This window comes from Pteronotus mesoamericanus, unplaced genomic scaffold, assembly GCF_021234165.1.
Source record: "Pteronotus mesoamericanus isolate MK-2021 breed Mesoamerican mustached bat unplaced genomic scaffold, CSHL_Meso_final contig_50, whole genome shotgun sequence".
In the NCBI taxonomy this organism is placed as follows: domain Eukaryota; kingdom Metazoa; phylum Chordata; class Mammalia; order Chiroptera; family Mormoopidae; genus Pteronotus; species Pteronotus mesoamericanus.
This window is the reverse complement of record NW_026555186.1, coordinates 16,520,733-16,535,785: the sequence shown is the minus strand read 5'-3', so window position 1 is coordinate 16,535,785 and position 15,053 is coordinate 16,520,733. Positions and strand designations below refer to the sequence as shown.

At 42.0% G+C, this 15,053-nt stretch overlaps 1 protein-coding gene across 1 annotated transcript in view; it reads left to right on the top strand.

Annotated features, from left to right (window-relative positions):
• Positions 1–15,053, top strand: part of PLEKHG4B (pleckstrin homology and RhoGEF domain containing G4B) — a 79,058-nt gene that overhangs the window by 24,889 nt on the left and 39,116 nt on the right. Inside the window, exon 2 of the mRNA XM_054578649.1 lies at positions 2,304–2,501. Within this exon, the coding sequence (XP_054434624.1) occupies positions 2,304–2,501 (198 nt within the window). The remainder of the gene's footprint in view (positions 1–2,303; positions 2,502–15,053) is intronic.

Below are 15,053 nucleotides of genomic sequence, written 5' to 3'. Positions count from 1 at the left end.
GCATTGTCCCATACACCAAAAAAAGGTTCCAGGTTTGATTCCTGGTCAGGGCACATACCTAGGTTGCAGGCAGTTCCTGGTCACGGTGCATACAGGTGGCAACCAGACGATGCTCCTCTCTCACATCTCTCTCCGCTCTCTTCCTCTCTCTAAAGTCAGTACACATATATTCAGGTAAGGATTAAAAACAAAACAGTCATAGGACTATAAAGTACAGCATAGGGAATATAGTCAATAATATTGTAATAACTATGTTGATGTCAGATGGGTACTAGACTTACTGGGTGATCGATCATTTCATAAGTAATATAAATGTCTAACCATTAATATACACTTGAAACTGATACAATATTGTATGTCAACCATAATTGAATTTTTTTATTTTTAAAGGAGGTGGAGAAGTTGTTTCACTTTGGTTTACCCAAGGGCTTACTCAACTTACTTGACCTGGGAAATGGCCTCTTGGACGGCAGACAACTTCCCTTGGGTGGCTTTCGCCAGAACCAGGCTCTGAGTGGGGAAGGCTGCGCAGGGAGTTGGGACCAGAGGAGGGGCGCCAAGTGTGGGGGCCTAACCCAGTCACAGTTGAAATCAAAGAGGAGAGAAGGCGCCAGGGAGGCTGTGGCTGCCCTGTGAGTGACTGGGGCTGTCTCTAGGATCTCGGTGAGCATCAATTCTTCTCATTCAATATTCAGCCATTTTCAGAAGATGAACTGGGGAGGTGGAGGCCAGGAGACCCTCCCCTCAGGAGGCCGCTGACCGCAGCTGGACATGAGGAGTCAGGACTTTCCCTAAGGGTCTGGGGGAGGAATGGGCCAGGATTAGGTCATCTGAGCCACAGGAAGACCTCTCTCCCTGAGAGGGTCCAACGTTTGCATTTCAGTTTCTCCAACATAGGCCAGTAAAGACGAGTCCCCTAGGACCACATTCCACTTCCTTCCTAGCTGTCTCTTTTATCACATTAGCATTTGCTTCAAATTTCTGTGAGGAGCTGCGCAGCTCCCGGAGGGTTATTCTTGCCCCTGACTCAGAGCGAGCTCCCTTTATTCCCATGATCTGGATGTTTGCTTCTGACTCAGGTATGATTTGAGTTTTTGGACATAAGACCACCTTGGCATTTTCTGGACAAAATCAGTATTTAGATAATTCGCTTTGACAGGGGAGGACTAGGCATAGCAAGACTTGTGTGGGGTGTGGACGCTCCAGAGGGTGCCTGCCCTGGCGGGAGCTGAGCTGGCTCAGGTCTGCCTCACATCACATGGTTTCTGGGAGTTGAACTTGACACCGCAGCCCACACCTGCCAGGTATCTGTTGGGCTGGGCCCCTCAGATAGTACAGACAGACTCCCTCTGAGTCCTGTCCACCTCAGGCCTGGAGATGTCACTGCTTTATTGTCAGTTTTCTTAGGAAATTATCTGTATGATAAGCTAGTCAGAGGAGTCTCAGATGTAACATTTGCCCTTTAAAAGTCCACTTGGCAATTTAACCTCTGTGGCTTTTGACTGTTATTTGCAGCCTTTCATTTATTTTCCAAACAAATGAATGTTGTGGTATTTCCTCAGGAAATGTTACATCTAAAAATAACATTAAACCGGGTTTTTTTTAAAAAATAAAAGCATTCCATCTTTATATAAAAGCATGTTGCACCAAACATGTAAAGGGAGTTCAAGTACCAGTGATAGTGTTTTCAAAATGACTGAAAGAGCACAATTCTGTGATTTTTGACAATGGTTTCTATTTAAATTTTTAAAACATAGAGTTAAAATATTTGCTGTGAACGAACTTATTTCTGAACATAAAATGGCATGTGGACCAACCCTGGTCTCCCTACAGCGCCCCCCTCCCCATTCCATGTGCGGACCCAGGAGTGCCCAGGAAGGGGAGCCAGGGCAGGGGAAGACCCCTGAGAAATTGCACATGCTCCCTGGAAGATCCTAAAATGTAGCATTTAAGGTGTATATTTCAGAATCTGATGGGGCGGAACTCCTGCCAAATCGAAACCTGGTTGTGCCTGGTGTGATGCCAATGACAACCCTCCCTCTCTTGTTACTGAGGGCTGCCCCAGTGGGCAGAGGCCTCAGGTGTGCCTGCCGCAGCTGTGGGAACTTCCTCAGTGTGCTGCTGCTGTGTGACAATGTGAAGGACAAGCAGGTGCTCCCCAACGGGAACGCCCCTCTATGCGGAAGATGCATGTTTACCTTTTCTCTTCCACAAATGCAATTCAGGGACCCTTAAGTGGCAGCCTGTGAAAGTGTCCATGCACATGTCTTTATTCCATTTCAGGACCCTCTCTTCCGTTTCAGGATCTGGAGTCCCTCGACACCTACATCCAGAACACACTCTCTGCCCTCTACCCACCATTTGAGGCCACGGCGGCCACAGTGCTCTGGCAGGTGTTCAGCGTGGCTGAGAGGCTCCACGGAGGGGATGGGCTGCGCTGCCTCACTGACTTCCTCATCCCGGCCAAGAGGGCCCTTCAGCACCTGCAGCAGGAAGCCTGTGTGAGTACTTGGGCTCAGGGGACAGAGCCTGTGTGGGACCCGCCCCTCAGGGGACAGAGCCTGTGTGAGGACTTATCTGCACAGAGCACCTTAACTGTTCTTCACTGGGGGAAGAGACAGGCAAAGACACCTGGTCCCTGGAAAACATTCAATATTGAAGCTGAGGAAGTGGAAACTTAGGGCCAAGGAAATAGGCCATTGATGGAGGCAAGGGAGAGCAATAGAAATTAAAGCAGTAATGAAATCCAACATAATTCAAGTGAGCGTTTGTTGTTTTCTTTCTGAAAGAAAGCTGTGAGATAATGAAAAAACAAAACTGTATTGTAATCTCAGCCATGTTTTCATAGTTTAAAAACATAAATAGAGAAATCTTCATATTCCTCTCTATCCGATGGATCCATCAGGATGCTGGCTCATCTCCCTCTTTCTAGCTTCTGGCTCTTCCTTTTTCTCATCCCAAATGATGGGTGAAGTAAGAATATGTGTCCCAGAAACCAGGCTTCTCAGGCCTGCCAGGGGGTGTAGAACCCACTTTGTCTGCAGACATTCGCTCTGGTTCCCCACAATGAACTTTCACCATAGCCTTTTTACAAAGGAAGTAAGCCACACTCTTGAGTAATCATCTCAAGGCCAACTTACTGGAGCAATTCCAATACATACAAATAAACTCTGCTTAATGAATTTCCCATGCGTTCAGTTTATTTCTTAGGATATTTTTATTGTAGGTTATTTTTGAGACAGTGCTAAAACTAATGACAGCCAAGTTGTGGGTATATTGCAGTGAGCTACTGGAAAAATTATGGCTGAATCTTAAAAAGACAGTATTTATGTATCAGTACCTTTTATTACTCCATTTATATTGAGTTAGGGCTTTAAATAAAAAAACTACCATTGGGCTACTTGGATTTATTAAACTCTTTGAATATCTTTTAGCTAGAAATGACTGTGGTAGCGAAATAACCAAGGATATCCTAGATTCAGTGCTTTGTTTGAAGTAGTCTACCCACAGGGTACTTTCCTTTGTGATTATATACCTGTTGCACATTGACATGGAGCAGAAGTAGAGAAAGATGCCTCTCGGGAGAACCAATCTGCTTTATGTCAGATCCGAAAATACCTGACCCCTTTCAAAGACATGTCTTGAAAAGTTATTCTGACCTAATGTTTTGCCTTTTTTCTTCGAAGTTTCTTTTTCCTTCCACTTTAACCATGTCATCCCGTCTCACTTAGAGAACTGCCTGTTTTCTGAAAAAGCCTTATGAATAATATTACTTTTTAATAGGGATGCTTATTTAGAAGTGTCTAATAAGCACAAAATTAAATTTAGAGACAACCTTACTATTTGCATATTTCTATTGCTATTGCTTTTTACTTTTTAATATAGAACATAAAATTTGATCATCTTTATGACATAGAAAACGAACTTGTTCTAACACATGTAAATATAAACGTTTTAGTTAATATAAATTCAATGCAGTTTTTATTCATTTACCCACTTTTGTTGAAGTATATGGCTTGGAAATGATTATTAATCACATTAACTTTAAGATAAGTTGTATTAAACTAATATTTCAACAACCACCATTTTGTTATTCCTCTCCAGATAGAAGAAATGCTTAAAATACTCATTGGCTTACTTGTCATTTTGTTTCATCACAGTTTGGATCAGAAAATGTCTGGAGAAATTTAAAGAAAAGTTATCCGAAAGATATAAAAATAGAATGTCTCTACTAAAGGGGAAAGTCGGAGGAGATTAGAATAAAGAAAATGAAATCAAATAGAAGTCAAAAAAAGGAGGGAGTAAATAAAACAAAGACATGAGAAATAAAAAACAATTTACATAATAACAGATTAAAAATAAAGTTATTAAAAATGGTATACCAGCAAAATTCAAACCAAAGGATAACTGGTATAGCAATATTCTTCACAAACTAAGTTATGGCAAGGCATAGTTTACTTAGTTTACTATACAAACTAAGTTATAGTAAAAGGCAAAATGCATTGTTAAGGCTAAAGAGGGTCACTCAATAATCATACTAGTCACAACCAGAAATACATTAAAAACTGTAAATACTTAGTATAGCATGAAAATGTTTGAAGCATAAATTGAGGGAATTACAAGGAGTCATTCATAATGGTAGTGGGAGATTTTACATCTCTCTAAAGCAAGCAGGATAAGCAAAGCACATATTAATTAAGGTATGCATTGGAACACATCTCTCTCCTCCACTAATGGCACTCACAGAGTGCTGAACCCAGTAATTTTAGAATACGCATCCTTTCCAAGTGCATATGGAACACTTTCCAACTTTAAGGAGAATTTGATAAAATTCTGGTCAGATTTTACAATAAGAGAATAAGCATTTATCTCAAGAACTCACCTTCTTAATTGTACATGTACAAAATTGACCAGAATTGACCATTAGCCATAAAGTGTCAACAAATAACAAAGAACTTACATCAAAAGACTGCAAGACAATAAAATTAGAAATAAAAAACGACAACAACCAATAAAACCACCCTTACATTTGGAAAATTGTAAATATACTCCTATAAATAGATAAAGCGTCAAAAAGAAAACCACAAAGGAAATTGGCAAAACATGTCTTTCTGATGAATTGGTGAGTCCTATTTCTAGTTAGGATGTAAAAGTATGTCTGAGACCTTTACTCCTGCCCAAACCGGAAGTCCCACGATAAACCAAGACAATGACCCTTTCCTTTAGAGCCATCCAAGAGCTATGGGTACACAAAGATCCAGAAGAACGAAACTGTGAAGAGAGGATGCTTTCCTAAATGAGCAAAGAACAGAAAACACTTCCATACCTGGGGCCAGTCACTGAGTTTGCAGGGAGCGTGGACGGAGGAGCAAGCTGCCAGGGGACCAGCTATGCTCAGATGAGAAAGTGAACTCAAGAAACCTCCTGGCTGATTCATCAGACAAGAATCTAAGAGAGCCTTGAACAGTAAGGATAATCCTCTTTACTAATCCTAAGCATTCTCTTGCAGGCAAGTCTGCTGAGTAAGTGGAGACTGAGAAATGGGGACAGAAAGCAAAAGAAGATCTCAAAATCTCATAGTCACAGTTTCAAAGTGTTATAATCTGCAACTCGCATGGTCACAGTCTTAAAACTTCAGATCATAGTTTGAGCATCTCTCAGTTTTGAAGTCTAGTGGTGATTGGTACCAGGCTCCCCTGGGTGGAGGCCTGTGACCTCACCATCAGAGCATCTGAAACCACCTTTGGTAAATTGAAATTAACCAAAGCTGGACCACACCCCACCCAATTCGAATTGTATCAGCTCTCCCTGGTGGCCGAGGGGGTCGGGGCCGAGCTGGAAAATGGAGAGGTATCTCATTAGCCTCCTGGAGCTTGATTTCCAGGGCTCTGCTAGAGTAAAGCCTCAACCCATACCAATTTACCTCTATTTCTAAATTCATTAAACTGATAAACCCTTTACCTTATCTGCCTAACAGAGGCAAAAGCATTTCTTCTTTTAAAAAATCTACTTTAAACAAAATCTCTGGCATAAAGTTCAAAAATTACAAGCTGTACAAAGGCACCAGGTTATCAACCCATAAACAAGAGAAAAAAATTAAGTAGAAACAGACTCAGACTACCCAGGTTTGGAATTATCAGGCAAAGACTTTTTTAAAACTATGATAAACATAAGTAATCTATAAGTAAATATAGATGAATCGGTTGGAAAGATGGAGAATTTCAGGAAATACTTGGAAACTGTAAAAAAAAAGAAAATGGAAATCGTAGTACTAAAATATACAATATTTGCAATTTAAAAAAAATGTACTGGATGGGATTAATATAGATTGGACACAAGAATGGAAAAGATACATCAGTTTGAAGACATTTCAAAAGAAATCGAACAAATGGAACACAGAGAGAAAAAAGAGTGGGGCGAAAAATGAACAAAGCCGCGAGAACCCGTGGGAGTATCAAGCAGTTAAACGTATGTGTGACTGGATTCCCAGATGGAGAGAAGTGAGAAAATAGGACAGAATACAAGTATTTAAAGAAACATTATTGGAAAAATTTTCAATTTGTTAAAAAATAGCAACCCTGAGATCCGGGAAGCTCATCAAATGCAGAAGAGGATAAATGCAAAAACAAAACAAAACACTTAGATACATTGTAATTAAACTGCTAAAAACCAGTGGTAAAGAGAAAAAGCTGATAGAGAAACAAGGCACATCACATACAGCAAGCAGCAAAAAGGGTGGTGAGTGACTCTTCATCAGAAGCACTGGATCTCAATGACAATGAGAAAATATCTTTAAATGTTGAAAGGAAAAATGTCAACCTAAAATTTTATAGCCCGTGAAAATGTCTCTCAAACATGAAGATAATATAATGGCATTTCCCGATAAATAAAAGTGCACCAGTAGAGGTGCAATGCAAGAAATGTGGAAGGGAGTCTTCAGGCTGAAGAGAAATGTACCAGGTAGAAGCTCCGATCTAGAGTAAGAAATGAAGAGCACAAGTAAGGCTAATATATGAGTAAGTGTGAATTTCTCTTAAAAATGACTGCCTAGAGCAATATGTTGCAGGATCTATAATGTAGAAATAAAATGTATGACCACACAAGGACAATGTGTGGGATGGAGTAAACTAAATTATACTAATGTAAGGTTCTTACATTGTTTTTAAATAATAAAATATTGAAAATAGACTGATAAATTATAGATGCATATTGTTATCTTGAGAGCACCCACTAAAAATAACACAGAACATAACCAAAAATTCAATAGAGGGGATAAATGGAGTCCAAAAAATAGAAGAGATAAAAGGAAGAACAAAGAACAGATAATGACAATAGAAATTATATGCCAAGGTGATAGATTTAATCCAACAATATCAATAATTATATTAAATGTAGTAAATGAACTAAACATTCCAAGTAAATGGCAGAGATTGCCAGATTGGAAAAAAGGCAAGACCAACTAAGGTGTTGGTTATAAGAAATGCCCTTTAAATATAAATACATACAAAGGATGAAAAGTAAAAGAATGGAATGAGATATGCCACAAATTGGATTTTAGACCATGAGTATCACCAGAAACAAAGAGGGGCAGGACATTTCATAATTGACTAAAGGTCTAATTTATCAACAAGATACCTAATAATAGAGCTTCAAAACACATAAAGCCAAACCAATGACAACACTAAATGGAGATTTTCATACTCCTCCCTCAGCAATTGATAGAACAACTAGTCAAAAAAAAAATTCAGTAGGGATATAAAACAGCTGACCAACACTATAAACAAAGTGACCTATTTGACATGTATAAGACATTACATCTAACAAATGCAGAATGCACATTCCCTTCACATGTACATGACACTTCAAGATCACATACTGTAGATCATTAAAAAACCAAGTTTCAGCTAATTTCAAAGGACAGAAATTATACAGAATAATTTTTTCTAACCAGAATGGTATTAAATCAGAATCAAATAACAAAAAATGTAACTAGAAACTCCTAACATATTTGGAAATTAAGTAATATGTATCTAAATAATATGGGTTAAAGAAATCACAAGGAAAATTATGAGAATTGAATCATAATGAAACATAGAATTTTTTATATACAGTTAAGCAATGGTTAAAGCATAATATATAGTTTTAGGGGGGAGTCTAATATTAATTATCTAAATTTCCACCTTAAGAAGCCAGGAGAAGAGCTAATTAAACCCAACTTAATTGAAACCTAAAACTGATTAAATAGAAGGGCAAAAATAAAGGAGATAGCTTTTTCTGAGAAAATGAAGTTGAATGTTTTGCAAAGACTCATGAAAAGTCACTAAAAAAAATGCTGTCACTTTAGGTATGAGCAAGACAACTGAAAAGACCAGGATATTTTGGGGAGGGGGGGAGAATCCAGAAGAATCCTACATTCCTATGCCCTCCCTAGTGTCTTTAAATTTTTGCTCCACTTCAAAGGCGCCGTAGGACAAAGCAGTGGGCGGTGCAGCCCAAGGAAGGCGGTGGAGCCCTGCACTTCAGCAGAGAGAGGCTGGGCCTCTGTGCACTTCCGTCCCATTGAGAGACAGAAACCACACAGACATTTAATCAGGGGAGCCTTATGTTATTAATGTAATTCTCTACTAACACGGGATTAACTCTAAAGGGCAGTGAGAGCCAGTCAAAACAGAAGACAACCCCGTATGATTCCACTTAGTATCAGGTCCCTAGAGGAGTCAAAGTCATAGAGGCAGAAGGTAGAATGGTGGTCCCCATGGGCTGAGGGACAGGGATGGGGAGTAACAGTTTAATGGGTAGAGTTCCAGTTTGGGGAGATGGAAAAGTTCTGGAGATGGATGTACTTAATGCAGACAAACCATTCCATATTGAGAAGTGTTTGTCTTGTCACAGATTTAATCGTTAGAGATGTGGACCCCCAGAGAAGGGGCAAAAGACCTCCAAAGACTCCAGCTTGCTTCCACTTGTGTTTTCTAACACAGCAAAACCCAGTGGTTATTCCCAAGTAACTCTTTTAAATGGTCACTTGCGCATTGCACGTTAGATCGGCTCTCCAGTAGAATATGTCCTTGACCCAAATACTATGCTCTGGTGGACATTTGCATCCCCAGGAATGGGCCCTTGGTGTTTTTAGGGGGCAGACTTTGGATGGGGGTCCCTGTGGGCCAGCGGATACCTTCCTTTCCTGGGGTGAAATGTGCAGGGAAGGGAGGGGATGGCCCAACCTGGGGACATGCATTTCCTTGGGCACCAGGGTGCGTGCCCAGCATTTGAGGAGATGTGTTGCAGAACCACTTCTTGAATTATGTGCTCACTGATAGAAGGAACATTTTCAGAGATTTTTAAAATTATATGAAGTAATGTTGGAGTGGGCAGTGCAGCTGCAGAGCTCAGCATACCCTAGAGCGCTCCTGTGTCTGACCCAAATCTCTGTTGTTTAAACAATACGACTCCTATTTGGTGGCCACAGAAGACCCTAGGAAGACCATGCCCCAGCTGTTGTTTTCCATCTGAAATGGAAAGAGTTTCTGTATTGTTTTCAATTATTTATTTACATTATTTTCTGAAATCATGATTTTCCATAGACCATGGAGTCCAACACAGGGACATGAGCTAAAGGGGACCACTGGATCTGGTGGGCACAGGTTCAGTGGGGTGGAGGGTTGGAGCTGGCCTGCAGTGTGACCTGAGGAAGGCTGGAGAATGCAGAAAGGAGAGCAAGTGTGACCAGGGAGGCATGACAGGGGTCAGGGAGGCTGTGCACTTTTATGGAGGAGAATTGAGCGTGCTCACAGCCAAAGACTCAGGAGGGATAGAGGGAGATATGTGGGGGAGCTCAGTGCCTAAGCAAGCAGGAGGAGCACCCAGTGTGTCGCCCCCGTGTACAGACCAGACACGGCCCGACTCAGGTCATGATCTTAGAGTGGAAAGCGGAGCTGGGCAGAGCAGACCAGGTTGCTCTTGGCACCTACAGACCACTGTGGCCACGCCCACCTCTGGACATGATGGAAAAGTGGAAGGAGGATGGGTCCCGATACATGGCCCTGGGCAATTTGGTATCCACAGGTAAAAAGTTAGTCAGGCCCTACCTCACACCATGCATAAAAACCCAGTCCAAGTGGACCAAGTCCTAATGCAAACCTCAAAAGTATAAAACTAGAAATCGACATAGGAGAACATCTGCAACACATGACCAATAAAGGACCGTATCTAGATCATATGGAGAAATCTACAAATAAGAAAGAAAACAACCTGAAGAAAAATGAGTGAAAGACTTGAACTGAAGACATGAGATACTACTTCACAGCTTCCAGGTTGACAAAAATATTCAAGTCTGATACCAAGTGAGTGAGTGAGAATGTGGAAAGATCTACATGAGTATACACGTATATACTGGGAAGAATGTGGGTTTGCACCACCACCTTAGAAAACAGTTTGGCACCAGCAAAGCTGATTTGCACAAACCCAATTCCACTTCTAGGGCTATCCCCAGGAAACATTCTTGTATCTGTCCACCAGGATTCATGGTCAAGAATGTTCACTGTGACTCTGTAACCGCCGTAGGTCTGTAACCACCAAATGTATGAGACGTTTAGAAGAGCCAATGGCTCTTCTCCCAAGTGCTCACCATGGCCTCCCTCCCTGTATGTCAAGGCATCCTTTTGAGTCTAGACTGTCCATAGTGATTCATTCGACCAATAAAATGTAGCAGAAGTGATGTCCCAAGATTTCTGAGAAAGGTCATAGAGGTTGGGGTTTGGAATGCTTGTTTCTGGAACAGTCAGTGTGGGGAGGAAGCCTGACTACCTTGAGCCCCCCATGCTGTGAGGAAGTCCATGTCATGGGGGAGACTGGAGATTCAGATGCCCGTTGGAGGAGGAACAGAGACAAGAGGAGAGAGACAGAGAGAGCTGGCAGAGTCCCACAGTGCAGACGTTGGGGTGAGGAAGCCGTCTTGCAGTGGGTCCTCCAGCTCCGACCCTGGGTCCAAAAGGAACCTCTTAGCCAAGCCCTGCCCCTGATTCCTGTCTCACAAAATTGTGAGCAAAATAGTTTCTGTAAGCCATTAAATTTGGGGATAGTTGGTTATATTAGTAATAGTAATAGATCAAATTACTACATAGCAAAGAAAATGAATAAACTACAGCTACGTGTAACAGTATCAATGAATTTTAGTGTTGATTGAAAAACAAGTCAGAAGAATACAGACTGTGTGACTCTGTTTATGTAAAGTCCAGATACATGCAAAAATAAAGTATTTATTGTCTAGGGATTCAAACATGTGGTAAATACAGAGAAAAGGAAGAGACTAAGAACAAAATGTAGGAAAGCGCCTGCCTCTGAGAGGACATGGGCGTGCAGGCGACGGCAAAGATGATGGCAACGTTCTTTTCCTTAACCTTCTGTATCGTGATATTTAATGTCTTATACATAGAAACATTCCTTTGTATCTCTTAATATTTAATTTAAAAAACCTTTAAACAATTTCTTACCATTGTTGTAAACAAGTTTCTCATAAAGATGGGAAAATACCTGCCTCTCCCACAAGACCTAACAGAAGTAGCTCAGATGGGGTGATCTTTGTGTCACTTGCCTTTCCGATGGGGTAGGAGTTGGGGTTGGGAGCTGTGTGTTGGGTGGGAGGTTCTCATTGGACTGGATACTGATAGGCAACCATGTGATGTGGCCGAAGCACCAAATGCCACATCACAGGTATGACTGGCTCTTCCTCCTGGCAGAGCAGCATAGCTCCTGCTCCTGGGGGCCAGTTTTCCCTGCCTCAGCCTTGGAACTTCCTGCCTGTGGCCCACTGGATGGTGGGAGCAAACCCAGGATGTGGACAGTCAAGCTGTTTTCTTGCCAGGAGAAGAATCGGCAGGACTGGGGTTTGAAGGCTGCATGGTCGCAGGTCACCAAGGGACAATCCACGCACAAGCTCCACCCTGACCTTGCTTGGACCCTCCAAAAAGGGATTGTTTCATTTGGCCTTGGAACCTCTCATTCTGGAACCTTCTGTCATAAAGGTCATTCTTGGGGCTCAAACCACTGACCACAGCTGTGCATCTTTAGGCCGTAGCTCAGGTTGGACTTCTCTCCCTGGTGGCCGTTGGTTTCCTGGCAGCTGCCAGGCCGGACATCTCACAGTTGCTGACTGTGAGGCAGGGCAGTGTCCTGACTCTTCTTGTCCAGTGTAGGGAGGCCACTGACTACTCAGCAGGGTCATGGCCCACATCTGCAGCCACCCACACCAGCGGGCGCTGGTGCACCCCACAGGCCTGGGGACAACCATACTCTTGGACCTGCCCTAAGGCCTCAATTTCCACAGGAGCATCTGAAATCCCAGTTGGGCTCCAGGACCAGAGAAGTCCATGGTATTATGTGTCAGTGCCAAGTTCAGGGGAAGTTGGGATCCGGCAGTGAAGTAAGTGATCTGTGGGAAGAGTTTCTAGCAGTCAGAAAATGCTGATGCTGATGAAATCATGTTATGTGAGAAATCAGGGTGCATAGTGAACTTGGGATGTCATCTCAACCATTACAAATGCATAGAGAAAGTAAGTAAAGCAGTGAAACATATAAATGTCCATAATGCTGACCTGGGGGTTGGTGTTGGGGTTATTTTATTCTTTAATCTCAAAGTCTTAATTTTTAATTAAACACGACCGCAGGTGTGAGAGCGCCTGGCAGGTGCCCAGTAAATAAATAATAGTTGCATCTGCACCGGAGGCCATGCTGTGCTGCCCTCCTCGCAGCTCCTTGTCCGGCCGTCCGCTCCTCCTTCCTGTAACATGCGCATGTACCGTGAGCCCATCTCAGCGGGGACATAGCTAATGAGGCCTTCGCTCTTAAGAACACATCTGTATGTCTGAGGTACAGTTTTTAAAGTAAACTCCAGATATATGAGATCTGTCTGGAAAAAGCCCAGCCATTGTTAATATAATGAGAACAGTTTACGCAGCATCGATGTAACCTGGCAGCCAAGGAGAGTTGACTGGATTGGACATGTGTGAACATTATGACAATTTCACTGTACCAGTCAGTAGTGGTGGTGGATTCTATTGAATGAGCATGTGTACTGTGTGGCTGTTGCGTTCAAAATGAGTGAGTAGAGCAATGAATCTGCATCAAATTTTGCATTAAGCTTGAACGTTCTTCTATGGAAACTATTCGGATGATTCAGAAGGCTATTCAGATGAATGGAAGACTGCAGCTATGGGCAACTGGTGATTGGCAGCTTCATCACAACAACGTTCCTACTCATGCATCATCTTGTGCAGTTTTTTGGCAAAACGTCAAATCACCCAGGTGACTCAGCCCCTCTACAGCCCAGATTTGGCACCCTGTGACTTCTGGCTTTTCCCAAAACTAAAATCACCTTTGAAAGGGAAGAGATTTCAGACCGTTGATGAGATTCAGGAAAATATGACGAGGGCAGCTGATGGCGATTGGGAGAACTGTGTGAGGTTCCAAGGTACCTACTTTGAAGGGAACTGAAGTGTCATTGTCCTATGTACAATGTTTCTTGTATCTTGTATCTTCTTCAATAAACATCTCTATTTTTCATTTTACATGGATGGATACCTTCTGGACAGACCTCGTATAAAATATTAAATACTTTTTAAACCTCAACTCTTAGGAAAATTAAATAAAAGAAATGTGAAAGGCAACCTCTGGTAAGATATCAAGTTCAAAGTTTTAAGGCAGTAAAAGAGGTCACCAAAAAATCCAAGAAATGCATCTTGTATAAAATGTAACCTTCTGTAGAGAGGAAAAGAACATAACTAAACTATAAAACAAATGAACTGGGAATAATACACGCAGTAGTAGACACATTACAGGAACATTGGTTAATAGTGAGTGCCGAAAATTAACTTTTTTTTTAAAAAAACCCATGGTAACTCATAAGGCAAAAACAAGACAACAACAGGAGCCCAAAAATACATATAGAAAATCTACAGAAAACAAACATCAAAAAAAGGTTGACTTCATTATCACATAAATGTGTACACACTGATTTAGAAAATGACTTCTTAATGCAAAGCCCGATGCTGCTGAATCATGGCCAACCTGTCACAGTGGCACTGCTGACAGCGTGTCCCCTTTCCTGGCAAATTGGCCGTAGGGCCAAGACTCGTAAAGGACACTCATAACCTTTGACCCTGTAATCCTAACCCCAGACACATGTCCTAAAATGATCATTTAAGGGAAAAAGAAACCGTATCTTGAAAATCTTCCTTGTATTTATTGTTTATAACAGGAAAAGTTAGAAGCACTGTAGATTTACAACACCAGAGGAACAGTTACGTCTCCATCAAGCTGGTAAATATGAGCGAGTGACGCAGGGAAACGTTTGCTAAGGCAGACAAGAATGCCAAACTATACCTACATTACAGTTTAGAAAACTTATTTCCTATATGAGTAAGGCCAAAGAAAAGTTTAAAATCTCTTAAGATATATTGGGTTGAGTTTTTCTTTTCTGTTTATTTTCTCTTATTGTAATAATGTGTGTGCAGTACGTCGGTGCTGGGATGGGGAAATGTAAGTTGCAAAGCAAAAAATATTGAAGCTAAACTTGGTCTGTAGGATGTGATTTCAAGTTAGAACATGTAGCTGCAGCTTCTGACCTACCAGCGCCGCGCCCCCCCCCCCTTGTTCCCTATCTGGCAGGCACTCTCATGCCTCATGAAGACACGGCCCATGTTTGGCTGTGTCTCATCCATCCTGAAGCTGAAACCTTTCCTAGAGCAAGTTCTTTTCAAAGAGCGCTTAAGAACTCTCCCAGGGACCTACAGCTTGGGTGTAAAGTTCATTGACTCCTTAATAAGTAGAAACTGCCTGTTGCATTGGATGGGAGTTTGCAGCCAATGTTGTTGGTGAACTGCCCTGATCCCACATTTTCTCACTGTGTCCCCACCCTGTGATTCCAGGAGCCATGCTCTTTGAGGGGAGTGCCAGTGGGCGTCCAGAAGCCCCTGGAGGTTAGAGCGAGGGCAGGGCTGGAGAGGCTAGAGTGTGCAAGCCCGGGTGGGGACAATTCCCTAGGAGTCACTCCCTGC